Source organism: Hibiscus syriacus, unplaced genomic scaffold (genome assembly GCF_006381635.1).
Source record: "Hibiscus syriacus cultivar Baekdansim isolate YM2019G1 unplaced genomic scaffold, ASM638163v2 tig00111947_pilon, whole genome shotgun sequence".
NCBI classification, from domain to species: Eukaryota; Viridiplantae; Streptophyta; class Magnoliopsida; order Malvales; family Malvaceae; genus Hibiscus; species Hibiscus syriacus.
This window is the reverse complement of record NW_024063219.1, coordinates 1,042,683-1,062,283: the sequence shown is the minus strand read 5'-3', so window position 1 is coordinate 1,062,283 and position 19,601 is coordinate 1,042,683. Positions and strand designations below refer to the sequence as shown.

Sequence of the window (19,601 nt, the reverse complement as noted above, 5' to 3'; positions counted from 1 at the left end):
GGTTCTCTGAGAAGCGTCCGATGGCAAAGAATTCGTCTACAAACTATTTACTCTGTGTGAACGTCCTTTGCCTTGAGGTAAATCTCCAGCTTGAACTTTGGATGTTCTCAATCACCATTCATCACAGCCTCCTGAAACTGTGTTTTTTTTCAGTGATATTTACTCTGTTTTTTTGGGTGATATTTGTCTACAAACTATTTACCTGTAAAACTTGCTTTTGAATTTGGATGTAGTTTGTTCAAACAAAATTGGGAGAAAAAGCAGGCTAGAAATATGTTAATCTAGTCGGTGGCCATATGCAGATGGGAAGAGTGGTGGAAGGTAGATTATCTTGTATACAATAGTCCCCTGTTCGTCAAGTCTTCAATTACAGCAATATTTGCCCCAATTCCTGTGTAATTTTTACCGTTGTGCTTAACATTTCCCGAGTTTGGATCTTAGTAGGATATTTAGAGTTTGTCGAACTCTCACTTGATGAGGTTGATTTAGAGAGCTGGTTAATCTCGGGAGATGTTAACAATGTTTGATTTGTGTTGTTTAATATTTTTCTATACTTAATATTATGGTTTCAGTCTTAAGATTTGGCATTTTAATATTATGGTTTGATTATGGATTTTATTATTATAGAGTTAATATTGTGGTTTGAATCTTGAGATTTGACATTTTAATATTGTGATTTGTTTATGGATTTTATCGTTTTAAACTTAATATTGTGGTTTGAGTCTTGATATTTGACTTTATTTATAATTTTTTTACATCTATTTATAATTTTAAAATTATTTTATATGTCGTACCCTTACCGTCTCCGTACGCTGTAATTTTAAAAATTATCGTTTTCTATCCTTGTCTCTGTCCCCGTATCCTTTCCCGTATCAGTATCAATGCAACATAGGTTAGCTGCTGCGGATAACTTAGATGGCGAGAATAGCTACTGGATTGAAGAGGCACCTCGAAGTGTTGAGTGGCAAGCTTCTGAAGACCGGCGATGGTTGGATCCCCCTAGCTGCTCTGTGTTTGGAGAGTTCTTAAGGCTCGATTCTTTTTTGTTTTCTCTCTTCGCTTATGGCCGTTCAACGAAAATCTGGAGAGTGCGAAGATGAAAAGGCCAGCATTTGTTGGGTTTGTTTTTGTTTTGTTTTCTTTTTGTTTAAATAAAGCTGGCGTTTTCAGGGTCAAAAAAATGATTTCTTAAATGATTATATTAAACTTAAATAAAAATATTGATTTTTTTTTGTAAAAACCTTATATTTCAAAAACAGAATTATAATTTTATGACAAATAATAAAATAAATTTTAAATGTAAAATTTCACATTAATTATCTCAACACATACGATGAATAAAATGAATCAGTCTTGATGAAAACAGGAGGAGAAATGTCATATCTTATATCATGAAAATAGGGTAAAAAAATATTTATATCACATAAAAAACAGTAGGTGGTGTTTACTTCTGAAAAACAAGCTTTCGGGATTGCTTCTGATAGTTTTGAACAACACTTTATGTTTTATAGCATATGATATGATTATCATTTACTTATATATTCACACTATTTCTATTATATTATTATATTTAAATTAAAATTTTCCATTATCTACTTTTAAATATGTATACATATTATGTGGACAATTCCAATTCAACATTTACAAATCATTTTATAACATTACATAATTATAAATCAATAATTTAATTTTATGGTTTTACATTACATGTTATTATTTAATTTATTATTATTAATTTAATAAAAAGAACAAATAATTCAATTTCCATGGAAAACTTAGCAAGTTTTAAAAACTGTAAATCATAAAGCCATATGTTGTTTTTTATTAGGCTTAGACTATTTTACCTAAATCATTTTATGATCAAAATAAATTCTTAAATTAATATATGTAATTATTGTAAGTACTTTAACTATTTTTTTTAAAAAAATAAATCCTTAAATTTTATCTCTTTTTGTTTTAATTTTTTTTATAAAAATACATAATTTTGTATGACGTGTCAACATTTTATTATCAAAAAATAATTTGTTAACTAAAAAAATTAAGACTTAAAATAATTGAATATAATAATTTAAATACTTAATTTAATAAAAATAATTTAAATACCAAAAATAAAAAAACAATTTTTTTAATTTCAAACCTATTTTATTACTATTTTGCATAAGGAAAAGGCAAGGAAAATGATTATTGATGATTTTGTTTATTTTCCCCAATGGACTGGGGAATTTTGTTTCCCGTTTACATCTAAAAGAGAAATAAAAAGAAGTTGCAATTACGACCTAATCGTTCCCGCTCGCCCCCAGGTTTTGGTGTCACCATTCGCTTTAAGCTACCATCTTCGTGCCTCTTCTTCAGCTGCAAATTACCATTTTTTTTTCATTTTACAAATCTCTTCGAGCTTCATTTAAGATACCCAACTTTGTCTTTTCCTTTATTTCCTTGCATTTTGTTACGTACATGTCGAATTTGTGGCTTCTCTTTTTAGTTCCATTGTTCTGGGTAACACCATTGCAGACTCGGAGCTTGCTCATCGGAGAAGAAATTGCAAGCTTCATCTGCACTAAAAAAATTGTGCTCTTCCATCTTCACAAGATAAGTCGTTTTAGAGAACTGGAAACAGTTCATGGAGGATGGTGAAGAAGCAGACGATGAGTTGAAGTTGAATGATGAAGTTTTCGTCGGCGATATCAAAAGATGTTGGCTTTGTAGGACACCGGACGAAGAAATAGCAGCGTTGTTGTTGTTGTTCGCGGTGGTGGTGTCGTCTTCGTTCAAGATAGCGCTCGAGTCGCTATCCGACGACCCATCTTTAAGTTCGGGCAAAAGGATGGCGTCAACGCCTCCATTGTTGTTGTTGAAGCTCTCATGGATCAGTGCGACCGGAGGCTGCTCACTTTGCTCCATTTTTTTCCCATCATTTTCGGGCACAATCACCTCCTCTTTCACTGAAAGATTGCTCCCTATGCTTTCTCCATTCAGTTTTGCTTTTAGCTCTCGTATCTGCAATCACTTTCACGAGTTTAGAATAACAGTTAAAGAGAGTGGAGTATAATATGTTGGCACATTACCTCTCTTCGAAGGGCTTCATTGTCTTGTTGAAGGGCATCGAAATTGAGCTTAAGAGTTTCGTAGTTGGTTTTGAGAAAGCCATAATCACTTTCCAATTGTTTGGTCTTCCACCTGGCACGGCGGTTTTGGAACCAGACAGCGACTTGTCTGGGTTGCAAGCCAAGCTCTTGAGCTAGTTTCACTTTCCTCTCGGGTTCGAGCTTGTTTTCGACCTCGAAATTCTTCTCCAAGGCTTTCACTTGATCGACTCTTAATCGCCTCTTTTTCTCGGAACCATGTTGACCTGCTTCTTCCAAGCACCCTTCTTCGTCCAATCCATCTAACATCGAATGAAACTCTTTACTGTAAATCTGGAGGTTTCTTGGACTTACTTCATCTGTAACAAAGGAGAAACAAATACCCAATTATGAATCTAAAACAGGGCGTTGAATTATAAGTGAACTGAATTGAAATTGAGGTTTGTTTTTACTAAACCTGTGGCTGGACAGATGGACATCAACGCACCCAAGGAACCTGAGCTGCCAAGTGATCTCTTCATGGTTGATGAACTCAAAACAATCTTTTGAAAAACTACAGATCTCTTTCTTCTTGATGTCTTAAAAGTCTTTAGTTTGGTTCTTTGCTGAAAATCTTTGTATCAAGTGGGTCTGAAACAAGTTGTACAAGTATGTAGTTGTTTACAACTGTCCAAAAACCACTGCACTTTCTTAACATCCCCATCACATTTCTTATCCAACTGTTTCATCCTCCCCATTAGAAAACAAGCAAATTCAAAGCAAGAAAACCAAAACTACACCCAAAATACCCAACAAGACAAGCTTCCAAGAAAACCAGTATGCATACACATGTACATGTAAGAACAGCACACCTTCCCACACAAAAACCCAGACCTACAAGAGAAAACTTATATTTTCTTTCTTTCTTTTGCTTTACATCATTATTCAATCAAAATGAAATTGCAATGGTGTTAGGGAGAGAGAAGAAGTGGGGGAGTTTCAGAAGTGAGAACCAAACTGGGAGCTGGCCATAATCAGCTTCTCTAACTTTAAATAAATAAAGAAAGAAAAACTAAGATGGGTCGGATTAGGGTTAGAATCTGACTGGGGTTAGGTACACTGAGTAAGCATTGCAAGGTTGGCAAATGCAAATGCAACCAAAATTCACTCCAAATGCAAATTGTAGACTGTACCGGTTATTGCCGGTTTTCGATCGTTTGTTTTTTGTTCCTTCCTTTTTGGTGGTAAAACTAAAAGCAAAAGGGCAACGTTAACGTTATTTATAGGGTAAATTACATGCTTAGTATCTAAACTATTATTTTTAATCTGTTTTAGTATCTAAACTTTCCATTTTTTTAAAGTCATACCTAACATTTAGTTTTTGTTTCATTCACCATTAAAAATTGGGTAAATTATTCATTTAGTACCTAAACTATTAGTTTTGGTCCATTTTAGTACCTAAACTTTTAAAATTTTCAAAACCATACCTAAAGTTTAGTTTCTGTTTCATTTTAGTAAATTTAACGTTAAGTTTTGAAAATAATTAAAAGTTTAGGTGCTAAAACGGACCAAAATTGATAGTTTAGGTACTAAATGAGTTAAGTTTTTAACAATAAGATACTAAAATTAAACAAAAACAAAATGTTAGGTATGATTTTGAAACAAAATTGAAGGCTTAGGTATTAAAACAGAGTAAAACTGATAGTTTAGGCACTAAAAGTGTAGTTTTCCCTTGAAAATTTAACGCACTACACATGTAATGGTAAATTACATCATTTATCACTCAACTATCTTCTCACTCCTATTTTGGTACTAAAGTTTAGAAAAATATCAGTTTAACTACTCAACTTTCAAATTGTTCCTATTTTAATCAATCTAATTTATTTTATTAATAATTTTTGTGACATGAAATTTATTATTTTATGAATTTATAATTAAAAATAAAAAATAAATTTGAAAGTTAGAGTGATTAATTAGGAGTAAATTGAAAGTTAAGTAATTAAATTAAAAAAATTAAAATTTAGTGACCAAAATAGGAGTGAGAAGATAATTAAGCTATAAATGATGCAATTTACCCATAAAAAAAGGTGTCACATGCAAATCACACATTAAGTTTTTAACAACGAGATACTAAAACGAAACAGAAACCAAACATTAGGTATGATTTTGAAAAAAATTAAAAGTTTAGGTACTAAAATAGATCAAAACTAATAGTTTATGTGCTAAATATGTAATTTACCCTTATTTATATGAAGTGTCAATTTATTATGGTTTACAAAATATGATATTTAATATGTTTATGAGTAATTCGTTAAGTATATGATTCAATTTTTAGGTGACGGTGAACTTAGTGAGTGGTTAAAATGATTGTTGTCTTTGTTTGAGGTCTCAAATTTAAACAATTGTTTTTGCATAGTGTGTTAACATTGATTAAGAAAAATTATAAACATATATTACCTTGTAATTATCCAAACTAATAAAAAAATTTAGATGAGGGCAAAAATAAAAGTCGGTATTAAGAGGGTCATAAATGAACCATAAACTTTTAGGGAAGGATGTGGAGTATAATTTTACCAATCTATTAAATTATAATGTCAAAAAAAAATAGGAGTTATGTATAAATTAAACTATTATGGAGCAAGGCGGGCAAAATGCTTACAATAATGATATGGAGAAAAAAAATTAAATTTAACAATCATAATAAAAATAAGAAAAAAAGTTAAGTGATAAAGTTTATAATATACCCAGATTTAAAATACAATTAAATCATTAAAGTTGAGATCACTTACAACGTGCCTCAAGTCCTGATTAACATATTTAATAAATTAATTTTAAATAATATATTCTCCTTACAAAAATAATGAAAAGATGATTGGTTCATGTGGGAAATAATTTGGTATAACTTAAGTAAGATTTCGGGTTAGAGTTTTTACATATGCAAAAAATCTCCGCTGGAAGACTCACCTATTAAAGTTATACATGCTACACGGATCGATCCAAATTAACCTACACGGTAAGATATGAATATTTTCACATTAAGAAAAAAATGAATATTTTCACAGTTTCAAAGATGAAACAGTTAAACTTTGCGAGCTGATAAGCTAATTAATTATTTGAACATAATTTTAAACAAATTTAAAAATTAATTTGAAACATTCAATGTTTCATTTGCTTGTGGAAAGTTCTCATTTTCTTCCTATTCAAGGATTTATATAGTGATTATTATGAAATCTTATGGTTGTTATTTTATTATTTAATTGCTGGACGTTATTAATATTTATGATCAATATTTACTGTAATTAATCGTAATAAAATTATTATATATACAGTAACATAAAATGCATCAACAATAGTAATTTAAGTCCAACTTTGCAGCGAAAGGCAATATTGTAATTGATGTTTTGAAGCAAACGTTGCTTGAGCCATAGCATTATTCAACTCTTCCACCTGCATGTAATTATTGAGATACCTTAAAAGTTGCTATAGCTGGTAAAAAAGCTTTGCACAAATTTTCGTAAAGCCAGAAACTGAGACGGGAAAAAGGAAATAAAGGTTAAAGTAAACCCTAAACAGTGTCATTTTACCTGCAATGAATGATTATATCTGCTCATCGAAGGCAGAACCGCACGTCCAAAATCATACTTTGTATCCCTTTTTTGAGCAAGAAACTGATTTTCTGGGTGAAAATTGGGTGTTCAAAGTAAATCTTGATTTAATAGGTTTGTTGAAATGTCATGATCAAAAAGCTCATAGATGGAACACCAGTCCCTACCCTAAAATTTAAATATACTTGGAATGAAGCAACTCAAACATTATTTTACGCGTTGTTTATTGATGGTGTAAAAATGTATTATACACTAATAATTCATAAAATATAAACCCTTATTTGAATTACATATACATATTTATCAAGCGTTGGGTGGAACAGTAATGTCTATTGCTTTTAGGAAGAAAGAATTTAAATTTGAATATTATAGATGATATTGACGAAGGAGAAAATCACAAATTCCAAATAGATATCATATCCTAGACATAAACAATATCAATATTTCGAGTTAATGGATTCACATAAAATAGACTTAACAGTTGAGCGGTCATAAATAATGTTATCAAAAGACAACCTTTTAAACAAAAATGTAAACAACAATTAAAAAAAAAAGCTTACGCAGATCCATTGTTTCAAGTAATGGTAGTTGGAAGAAAGAGGAAGATTGAGAGGATGACAGAATCTACACCTTTCCTTTCGCTTAGATCATAACATTCTTTCATTCTAAATTCATTTCCTTTATCCTGCCAACCTCTGCTAACAATGGGAACTGAAATTTCGAGGATAAATCTTTTAACATTCAAAATTACCCTCGGATCATTTAGCCGGCTTTGTGGGGGAGGTTGAATTGATGCGCTTATGTTTAACAATTAACGCCTTTTAGGCTACTTTCCTTGTGTTTTCCTTTAAACATTTCCCAGTCACAGTGCCCCCGGAAAAAGCTGTGATAAGAGAAAGCGCACAAGTGGGAAATTTAGCTGTAGTATCGTCATCAAACAATGGGGCAGCCGAATTATTTTTTTGATGACAACAACAACATAAAACAGCCCCCACACAAAAAGACTCATTGAGTTGTGAACATGTGAGAACTGCCAATTTCTCGCCTTCAAACTTTTCTTTTATTAAAAAGGAAATGCATTGTTATCCAGGGGAAAAAAAGGGAATTTAGGTGGAAAAGCTGTCTGGTATGATGCCATGATGGTCCCATGACGATCTATCGAACCGAACCTTAGATAGATTAGGTACAAGGATCTAATGCAGGTGTTTGCGCAACGTACACTGTTTTTTAAAGTGAACACTCTGATTAAGCAGATGGGTTCTTGAAACCTATCAGTGCCTCTAATTATGCTTGTTTGTGTCCTAGGGTGAGTTACTGTAAAATTTGCATGGGATTATCAAGTTATATGGAATCAAAAAATGGCAGTTAATTAAAGGCAGCAGGACTGAGTATGGGGCACATTGATTGGCGTCGCTGTCAAATTCCCAGGCAATAATATGTTGGATTTTTTTATTCTACTCATCATTCATGTTTGGACATAGCTACCACAGGTTCGAAGCCACTTTAGATTCTTGATCTGGGCAACGATCATTCGTTTGAAGAATGTTACTACAAGCAAATTGGGTGAATGTAATGATTAATTCTTTTGACCCCCCCCCCCCAAGAATATGGTGACCATAACTTGCAGTCTTTGTCATGAGTCAGCTTGTCATAAGCACCTATCGGAAACAGGAACTCGGGAAAATGACATGTACCCTGAGACGACATATTGCTTCAAAGATGGATGCCATACTTCAAAATCAAAAGATACAATTCTAAAAGATGGCAACACCTTGTATATTATCGGCATGATGCGCTCTAACAAATTGCTTAAAATTCAATTTCATTCTCTTACAGACAAATCTCTTCATTTCATTAATACAGCTGCTTTTGGATCCGATTCATGATTAAAAGCAGTCGAAGAGTAGTGTGTAAAGTGCAAAAACATCTACCTGAAGAGTGAATAAAAATAATAGATATTAATGTCAAATAAACCATTTGTTTCAATCAATTTTGAGACGTGAAACAAGGTTCTTGTTTGTTAGAGATGTATTCCGGCCAATACCCTGATTTAGCCTTTTCAGTTTTCACCCAGCTGAAGCAGCCAGTGACTAAAAATGCCTTATAATATACGATTTTAACCAACTTTTTTTGGATTTGCCAAAATGACCAACAAAATCGTAATGCGAAATAAAAATCGCAATGCGAAATAAAAATCACAACGCGATCTCCAGAATCGTAAATCAGTTCCCAGAATCGCAATGCGATAGTACAAATTCGCATTGCGATTTTCCATAATCGCAACGCGAATATGAAAATCGCAATGCGATTCTGACTATCGCAACGAGTATCCGTAAAATCGCAACGCGTATCCGTAAATCGCAACGATAATACGTAAAATCGCAACGCGTATCCGTAAATCATAACGAGAATACGTAAATCGCAACGAGAATACGTAAATCGCAATACGTATCCGTAAATCGCAACGACAATACGTAAAATCGCAACGCGTATCCGTAAATCGCAACGCAATTTTTAAAGCGCCATTATAATCGCTACGCGCATTTTATTTTCAAATTCCAAACACGAATATTAATTATCGGAACACTGAACCGTCCACAGTATATCCCGTAATCGCAACTCATAACCTAAAACCTAAAAAAAATCACAACTCAGTCCCATCTCCATCTCTCACTCTCTACAGCGAAATCCGTCCCCATCTCCGAAGATTTCCGTCCCCATCTCCGGCGAAATCCCTCACAACCATGCACAGTCAGAAATCTCTCACAATCATTCAGAAATGAAAAATCAACCTCCGAGGGTTAGTTTTTTTAATTATTTTTATTTTGAAAATTTTGCATTATTTTAGGTTTTTCATATTGAAATTGATGATAAGTTTACTGGTAATTTCAATAATAGATTAACCATTTCACTTAGATTTCTTATTAAATTCATTCGATTGCTACCAATACTGCTAAACTGTTTAGTCTTTAACCCTATGAAGTTAGTATTTGTCTTTGTTTTGTCTTTTGGTTGAAGCAATGCAATCTATTAAAGTTTCAATTTGCAGAAGAAGAATAGTTTCTAAACTTAAAATCGCAACATGAAAATGAAAATCGCAACACAAAAATGACTATCGCAACGAGAGAAATGAAAATCGCAACGCGAAATAAAAATCGCAACGCGAAACCAAAATCGCATTGCGATTCTCTCGTTGCGATTTTAATTTCGCGTTGCGATTCTCTCGTTGCGATAGTCATTCTCTCGTTACGATTTTCATTTCAACCAAAAGACAAAACAGTGTTACAAATTTTAGTTTCAAGAATAAACTACTACTCTTTATGTTTATTGTTTTTGGTATATCTTCACAGTGTAGTTTTTGGTATATCTAACTTGGTATGTTTATTGTTTTTGTAGAAATTTTTTTCGGCTTCATTGACATTAAGGAATAAAGTTAGCCTAGCCACTACAATTGCTTCGAAGCTTTCACCTGCACAAAGAAAATTGTTTGAGGAAACCTGCTTCGGGCCATGGCTAAGAGTACAACATCCATGTGGAGATGCTAATTTGACCCATTTGTTGCTTCAGACCATGACTAGCGATCTACCCGACAATATACAACGTGATGAGGAAGAGATATGGTTTCATTTTCCACCGGTGTATACTTGTTTTGGGCGGAAGGAGTTCTGCTTAATCACTGGTCTACGATTCAGACACGATGATGTAGGCCGGTACACTCATCATATCACCCGCCCATTATGGTTATCCCGGGTTTTTCCTGATGAGTCAATAGAGAAGCCGAACTTACACGTCGAAGACCTGAAGAAATTGTTTAATAAGAAAGATGGTTTTACTCGGATGAATGACGTCGATGTTGTCCGAGTATGCCTTCTAGTACTTTTGTATGCCGACTTTTTAGGCAGAGAGGCCAGACAACCTATTCATCATGAGCTAATATTATTGGTAGAGGACCTAAATGCATGAAATATGTTTCCGTGGGGTTCATATATATGGAAAGCTACCTGGACTAAGTTGTCGTCTGCCTTTGATGACCGCAAAAGTTTGCGTGGCGATGGGTCGAAATACACTTTGTCAGACTTTGTTTGGGCCTTTAAGGTAAGAATTTCTATATAATGTTTTCAAAATTATAATTAATTATTTAACAATTACTAATGTTTGTTATTATATTGTTTGTAGATTTGGATATTCGAGGCTTTTCCCAACATGCAGACATATGCATTAAAAACTTCAAATGATATTCCTAGGGCTATTTCTTGGAAGAGGAAACGTCTGTTGGATTGGGAAGACTTAATACCATATGCGACAATAAATAATGTAAGTTAACACAAATATTATCATATATAAACAAGTTATTAATAGTAGACGTTTAACTTTGTTTAAGTTTTTATATTTTTAGGAGGCCAACACTCCATTACAAAGACTGACACCCACGGAGGCTGAGCTTGCCACTGATTGGTGGCAAGCTAGTCAGCGTTTTTTTTATGGCACGAATGATGAGCAGCCTCCACTTCCTCCACTTCGAGAGCCATCACCTCAACCAGAGCCATCACCTGATCGACCCAACTATATACCTCTACAACGAGAGCCATCACCTATCCCGTCACATCATCGAGCCTCTTCTCCACCATCACCTCATGATAGGCGACCGAAAAAGATGCCACGATTTCTATCTCCCTGTTCTCCACCTCCACGGGATGAGTCAAGGGAGTTACGTGATGAGGTCAATGCCTTGCGTGAGGAGATCGGTACTCTACGCGATAACGATGGTGCATGGCGTGTAGAGGTGTCTACTTTACGTGGTGAGGTTGCCGCTCTACGTGAGATGGTAGAATCGTTGTAGAATGAGGTTCATACTCTACGCAACGAGGTAAGTTTAAGATTTTTCATATTTAACTTGATGATAAATTTACTCGTAATTTCACTTAGATTAACCATTTCACTTAGATTGCTTAGTAAATTTATTTGGTTGCTGCCAATATTGCTAAACTGTTTATTCTTTAACACTGTAAAGTTAGTATTTGTCTTTGTTTTCACTGTTTAAATATCATGTCTGTTTATTTACTGATTTTTGTATTTAATTATTTAGCGGCCCGATAAGGTGGATGCTTTACGTCGGGTTTTTCTTGCACGACGGAGTTCACGCATCAGACGGCGTGCACGTGCTATTAAGTCTCCGTACACCCCAATAGTGCAAAGACACCGCAAGAAGAAGCCTGACTCGCCTGTTATCCCTCAAGAGTCCACTCCTATCGTTGAAGAGGCCCCTATCATTCCTCGAGAGTCCCCTCCCACCGTTCAAGAGGCCACTGTCATCGTTAAAGAGGTCCCTCCCACCATTCAAGAGCCCGATTCATATGGCGTCATATGTAAGATTCTTGAGAAACCCTCTGACGTGCCGGACATGATGGATGAGAGTTAGCTCTCGTATGAGTTACCGGCCAGTACCATTCCGGTATCTGAAGTGGAGAGGATACAACTACCGAACACAATTATGGATAACACCCTTTGGGCTAAGACCGCAGTTGATTTTTATCTACATGAGCGGAGCCAGGGGTGTTTCACTGACATATGCAAGCTCAACGATGATATTTATTTGTTGCTTGATCGGTCTTGGTGGGGCGTATTATTAGGGGTCGAAGACAATGGCTATTTCGATGGAAGGGTAAGTCTTATATTTTTCTTATATTTCAATTTGATTATTTTTTTTAAAATTTATGTAAGTCACTAATTCATGTCTTTTTTGTAAAACAGCATATCAATGCGTGGGTGTCACGTCTTCTAATAATTAGGAAACTTAATAAAAATAAAAGAAATACACGATATACAATTATGCCGACGTCTTTTAACGCCGTTCACTTGAAGAATCAACGAGATGAATCATTTGCGTTAGGCAATGGACAAGCTAAACTTTATCCTACATGGTGGGAGGTCGATAAGGTTAGTATTTATTTTAGATTGAGTTTAAAGGTATTCATAAATAAGTGCGCAAATGAATGAATTATTACTTATGATTGCAGGTGTTTATCCCTGTTTTGGAAAGTAAACATTGGCTTCTCGTCGAGCTTTAGCTCCCATCCCTTAAGGCAATAGTATATGACAGCATGATAAATTACATATTATTGGTTGATTTAAGAGATATTATTAAGGGATGGAGCTCTCATTTGGCTAAATTTTTGGATGCGATAAATTATTGGACTCGTTCTGGAAACAAGAAGCCAAAGAAGCTTAATATTACAGTTAGCAGAGACGAGACCGCACCACAATAAACGAAGGAAGCCAGAGGGGATTGTGGTTCTCTCGTATGCATGTGCTTGTAGCGTTTGACAACAGGAAGTACACATTTTCTACCTCCCACCGATAGAGACAGATGTGCAGTAGACTTGTGGTTTCGGCATTTTATGGCTAGAGCGATATATGCGAGACGCTGCCTACCTGCATCCGCGTTATGAAAGTGTCCATAAACAATTTGTAAGTCAAATGCAAGTGTTGTTAAACATATTTACACTTTTTGGTTTGAAAATGTTTGGTTAAGTAGCTAGAATTCAATAATTTGTTGTTTGTAGGTTTTAGATGTGTAGAAAGTGTTGTTGATTCAATGTTTGGTTTCTACAGGTTAATCCTGAAGTGAGCTGCATGAAATGGATGTATGGGTGAAAAAGTTGATTTCATTATTATTTTTTGATTGTTTAATTGATTTGTAAAATATGATTTGTAAATGTTGATTTGTTTAATTGATGTGTACATAATATTTGTGCTTGTTTAATTGATTGAAATGTAATAGTTGATTTGTTGATTTCAATCTGCGTTATGTTGAATGCAAAACAGAATATCGCAACGCGGAAATGAAAATCGCAATGCGAAATGAAAATCGCAATGAGTGAATCGCAATGCGAAAATGAAAATCGCAACGCGAAACTAATTTCGCGTTGCGATTTTCATTTCGCATTGCGATTTTCATTTCGCATTGCGATTTTCATTTCGCATTGCAATTCTCGCGTTGCGATTTTCATTTTCGCATTGCGATTCAGTCGTTGCGATTTTCATTTCGCATTGCGATTTTCATTTCGCATTGTGATTCTCTCGTTGCGATAGTCATTTCCGCGTTGCGATAGTCAATCCCGCATTGTGATAGTCAAATGAATGTCTAATAAGTGATAACAACTGAACTTATCATAGCAATGTTCAAACTCAAGTTACTAATACATGTCTAACTGAAAATGTTAAAAGTTGACACATAATATACACATAATACAACGTTTGCATTTAAAAATCACCTAAGTTAACAGTCCCAAAAGGTGAAGCCGGTTGTGATTGGGATTTTGATGAGGATCCATATTTTGGTAGAGGAAAAGATGATTGTGATGGCACTGGTGATCCACATGTCAACCTTGTATGACCACTTTCCTTGCACCGACTACATGTCGATCTCTTCTTCTCTTCACCCTTAGACGGTATACGATCGTGACTTTTTGGTCGGCCAGGTAGCCTTCTGTCCATGGCTGGTGGAAAAACTATTTGTAAGTCATCTGGTATGTCTCACTCATAAGGATGTGGAATAGGGTAGACAATCTCGCCATAAGTCTGTCGATATACTTCTGTAGTGTAGCAATCCATAGCTTATGCGCTTGAATCATCTTGGTTTAGATGAAGAGAAACTTTTATAACATGGCCACACGGATAACCAGATGTTTGCCATTTCATACAACTACACGTCTTTGCATTTAGATCGACAAGCCCATTTAAGTTATTATCTAGTACTTCAAACAAAGTGTTTGAACATGGTTCAACTCTCCATGACGTTGACTTCACAACACGTTTCGTTATCTTTTTTTCTGTCCATGGTGTAACACGATGTTCCAATGTTCCTGTAAATTTAAATAAATAATACTTAGTAAAATATATGATAAGTTACGAATTTAAAGAAATAATACCTGCATGGTTTCTTTTCTTGTAGTACCACCGTTGAATAGAGGCTCGAAAAAACTCCATTAACATAGTAATAGGTAATTTCCGGGAATGACGACTTAGAGTGTTGATTGATTCTGCACTATTAGACGTCATGAAACCATATCTTGCTCCAAGTTGATGTACTCTTGACCATCTTTCAAACCCGACATCTTCTAGTGTTTGAGCACACTGAGGCAAAATACGTCTTAAACAGTTTATATGCTTATTAAAATCCACTTCCCGATAAGCTTTTACAGCCTTCCAATATGTTCATTTGTGATTTTTTTATACCAGCATACCTTGATTTTAGATTTCTATACAAATGAACACCACAAAGTCCATGAAAAGCATCTGGGAAACACCTTCTAACAGCGTTGTCAATTGAGTTTGCCCTATCGGATATGATTGTCAGATTGCTAATATGACCTATGCAATCCCTAAGATGCCCCATAAACCATGTCCATGAATAAGAGGTTTTAGATTTGCCAACCCCGTAAGCTATTGGCAGTATCCCATTGTTAGCATCCATGGCTACTGCTAATAAGTTTACTCCAAGGTATCGACCTTTTAAATGTGCTCCGTCAACTATAATAACTGGGCGCATGCAATTAATAAACAAACGAATCTACAAAATCATATACACAAGAAATATAATCATTTAAATATAAAATGCATGTAGCTAACAAAAATGAGTCAACAAAATTATATTGATTTACTAACCGCAGCACCAATGGCGATAAACAGCAACTCAAAGCGTCCATCTCTATCTGTTTTGATATGAGTTACCGACCCAGGATTTTCAGCTTTAAATTGTGACAATAAGCCGGCAGTTGGGCAAACGATGCTTCTGGCGACCCCCTCAACAATTCCAAGGCATAACATTTGGCTCTCCAAGCTTGAGAATATGAGATACTAATCTTGAACCGAGCATTCATGTCAGTCATAATTTCATGTCCCCGATATACCCTACCATTCAAAAACATTAACTCAGCCAGAAAACCACCCAACACCTTTTTGTTTGCCTGTCTATGGTGAGGAAAAACTTGGGTTCTTGAACATGTATGTTTATCAATAAAAGTCCTAACTTGAAACATTTCGCAATCTTTTATCCTCTTTGCAATCATACGCCACATACAGTTTTTGTAAATCATACACCTTGTTTCGAAACGATCTTTGCTTGATTTGTTAACTTTTAGTTGATAGCCATCTTCCACACATTTCGTATACAAAGCTATCTTCAAGTCTTCCTTTGTATCAAAACAATCATCTTTCTTGATACGAATAATTTTTGTGTAACAATCAACTGCTATCTTTACCAACTCTTCTTCCGGTATCTGAAGTAATTCTGGCATATTCCAGTTATACTCCCGTGGCATTTTCTTTGGGGATTTCTTCTTCTTCTTTTTCTTCTTCAGTGTTATATGAATTACAGAATGAATGTTCAACATGTTCATTTACAGTCGTAACTTCCTCTTAATTATCATCAACAACATCTTCCTCGGCAACAACTGTTTCATCATCAAAATTTGGGTATTGACCAATATCAAAATCATTACACGCAGGGTCTGTTTCTTCTTCTGAAAAATCATCAAAATCCGAGTATTGACCAAGATCAAAGTCCGGGTATTGACCAAGATCAAATTTCGAATACTGACTAGTACTCACAATTTTTTCTGTTGGCTCATCATCGTCTAACTGGTCAATACGAAAACCGGAATTTGGTGCTGAAAGTTGATTGGGATTTGGATTAGGGAAAGGTTGTGGGTTTTGAGATTGTGTTTGGTATTAGAAATGTGGTGAAACAATATTTGCTTGGTGATGAAATTGTGGTGGAACCATTAAATTTTGAGCACCATAAACTGGGGTTGAAAAACTTAGTTGATTACTACCCGCTACTGACCCAACTTCACTACTTCTAGGTTTAACAACATACAATGTAACATTATCACTTGAAACACTAATGTAAGCAATGAATCGTTCAACATCTTCATTGTCTGTTAACAAATAAACTTTACCATTTCTCTTATAAGATAGCCTAAATCTACTTAGGGGCTCTAAATTCAATTTATTTGCAACACGTAACATTAGAGTTTCATAAGTTAACTTTTTTAATGACAATTTTAGTTGAAGATTCATGGGTAAAGGCATATATTGTAAAACACCATGAACATTCTCCCATGACCCTCCAAAACACAAATCTATCCAAACATGATCAACATTAGATGATTTCATTATTGTAAATTAATTTACTAAACAAACGAGCTGCGAAACTAAAACCTGTTGCCGGATAGGAAATGATGTCGTTGGATATAGGAACGGTTGTCGCCGGAGAGAGTGATAGATGGAGATGGAATGAGTTGCTGCTGCTGCGTAGTTATATACCCAAAACATTTTGTTTTGCGAAATTAAAACCTGTTGCGAATTCAGAAATCGAGTTGCGAATTTGAAATTCAGTATTGCGATAGTCAGAATCTCGTTGCGATTTACGTATTCGCATTGCGATTTACGGATACGCATTGCGATTTACGTATTCTCGTTGTGATTTACAGATACGCGTTGCGATTTACTTATTCTCGTTGCGATTTACGGATACGCGTTGCGTTTTTACGTATTCTCGTTACGATTTACGGATACGCGTTGCGATTTTACGGATACTCGTTGCGATAGTCAGAATCGCGTTGCGATTTATATGTTCGCGTTGCGATTTTCATATTCGAACGCGAATATGAAAATCGCAACGCGAATGTGTACTATCGCATTGCGATTCTTCATAATTGCGTTGCGATTGTGGGAACTGATTTGCGATTCTGGAGATCGCGTTGCGATTTTTATTTCGCATTGCGATTTTGTTGGTCATTTTGGTAAATCCAAAAAATGTTGATTAAAATAGTATATTATAAGACATTTTTGGTCAAACGATTTTCTCTAATATTAATAATATCTACCGGGTCGGGTCTGTTGAACCTCTATTGAAACTTGAAAGCTCATAAATATCTATCATAACTGCCGTCTAATCACTCCAACATTAAAATACTATTAGCACTGCCATCATAACAACATTCCCATTCCCATGATGTTTGAAAAGCGTCTGAAAATTTTATAAATTATAATTTTAGCCCCAAGCATAAAATTATTTAAATTTATTTATACATTTGAGGTATTTATATATATATATTAATTATTGTATTAAATATTTGTTTTTCTAAATAAAAGCAGCTAATTTTATTAATAAATAAGAAAAATTCAAAATTACAATAAAATTTACGATAAAAATCGTAAATTAGATACATAATTGAGAAATTCTTCTAAAATCATTAATAAACTAGTTACTCAATATCATATCAGGACCATACAAGGAAAAGATGAAAATCTCATCTAGAAAAACTCGAACAATGGGTAGATACAAACAAATCTGACTGTTAAGGTACACCAACCACATTATGGGATTTAAACTACTGAAACACCACCAACAAAACACAAATCAAAGCCAAGCATTACGAGATAATTATCTGCGATCGTAAGTTACGTATCCAAATCCAATTCGATGGTCCAAAGCAAGGAAGATCAACGAGATAATAAATGAATGGCATATTGATCAATCGTAGCAATATCAAATCCAACCCAGTAAGGAAAAAACGTGCCAAAAAATTGAGAAAAAATGTGTTATGAAAGCATAGAAAAGCGTGTTATGATAGCATAGAAATCCGTGTCATAAGGACATAGTTATTCTTTAAAAAACAAATATATGAAATAAAAAGAAAATATTAACGACAACTACCAACATCAAGACTAGTGTTGTCGCTTGCTGATGAAAGAAAAAAAGAGACCAAAGCATATAGAAAAGAAAGCAAATCAAGGTTATAACTTATAATCTTATATTGTAATCAAGATTACAACTTATAATCTTAAATAACATGAATTATACTCTTCTTTAAATACTATATATGGATCACTGTGCACAAAAATCTAACATGAAGAATAAAATAAATATTGCATTCATATTCAAATTAAATTTAAAATATTTATATTTTTACTCAAAAAAGAATAAAATTAAATATTTTACATTTACATTAATTTTAGAGATAAAATTGAATTACACATTGTAACTTTTTCTAATTTTAAATAGTTTTATAATAGTTGGAGTGAAAATAGACGATTAAAAATAACTATAGAAAATAAAAAGATATTTGAAAAAAAAAATAAAGAATTAATCTCGATCTCCAATTTATATTTATCTAACTATCTCATATATATGGAAAACTAAAAAAAAGGTTTAGATTGTATAAATGAATCTTAATTAATATATTAATAATTTGTATTAGACAAAACATAATTAATATTTATATATTTCTTTTGTGTTATTAAAATTTGGCGCTTTCAGAGATTAGACTCCTTATCGGTGGGCAGCTTTTGTCTGTTTTGTAATTTATGGATGGTTGAGAAGGCATGGGAAATCAGAATCTTTGTTAAAGTCTTCGTTTCCCTCAAAAAGGTACACATTTTTTTCTTCGGTCTCTTTTCCCTTTGTCTCCTAAATTAAAAATGCTAGAAAATAAAGCAGAAAAGTACCATAGAGTTTGGCTCATGAGCAAGCAGCTCTTCTTTTTTAGCACATTTGAAAATCTGACTATGTTTGGAATTTTGGAATATGTTTGCCAAGAATGATTGAAAGAGTTCCAGACTCTGAGTTCACATCAGTGTATGTATTATTTCTGTCTTCTTTTAATATATTTGTAATAATTTTCATGATTTCTATTTTTTATAAGTTTTTGTCATTGGAATTTACGAAGGTTTAGAATTAGGGTAGCAAAGTAGTGTTGACTTAGTTTAGGTTTAACCCATTTGACTTTATTCATTCTCGTAGCTTGCTATCGTTGACTTCTGTATATTCTTCTCTTCATGTTTCATCTTTTTAAATTTAGTCGGGTCTTACGTTTCTGTCTATATGCAGAGATTTTTACGCATGGATTTATTTGCAGGGATTACT

At 34.0% G+C, this 19,601-nt stretch overlaps 1 protein-coding gene across 2 annotated transcripts; it reads right to left on the bottom strand.

The window, feature by feature from the left end:
* Positions 1 to 2,389: 2,389 nt before the first annotated feature.
* On the bottom strand, positions 2,390 to 16,485 carry LOC120173314 (homeobox-leucine zipper protein ATHB-6-like). Of its 2 annotated transcripts, XM_039180520.1 has the most exons (5): positions 16,475 to 16,485; positions 4,552 to 4,563; positions 3,541 to 3,668; positions 3,066 to 3,442; positions 2,390 to 2,997 (listed from the first exon to the last, which is right to left on the bottom strand). In XM_039180520.1, the coding sequence occupies exons 3-5, from the start codon at positions 3,602 to 3,604 to the stop codon at positions 2,479 to 2,481; spliced, it is 960 nt and encodes a 319-aa protein (XP_039036451.1). In that variant the 5' UTR covers positions 3,605 to 3,668; positions 4,552 to 4,563; positions 16,475 to 16,485; the 3' UTR covers positions 2,390 to 2,478. The 2 variants fall into 2 exon arrangements, with proteins under 2 accessions (XP_039036451.1, XP_039036450.1); XM_039180519.1 differs by lacking the exons at positions 4,552 to 4,563; positions 16,475 to 16,485 and having other exon boundaries at positions 3,541 to 4,096.
* Between the last annotated feature and the right edge of the window lie 3,116 nt (positions 16,486 to 19,601).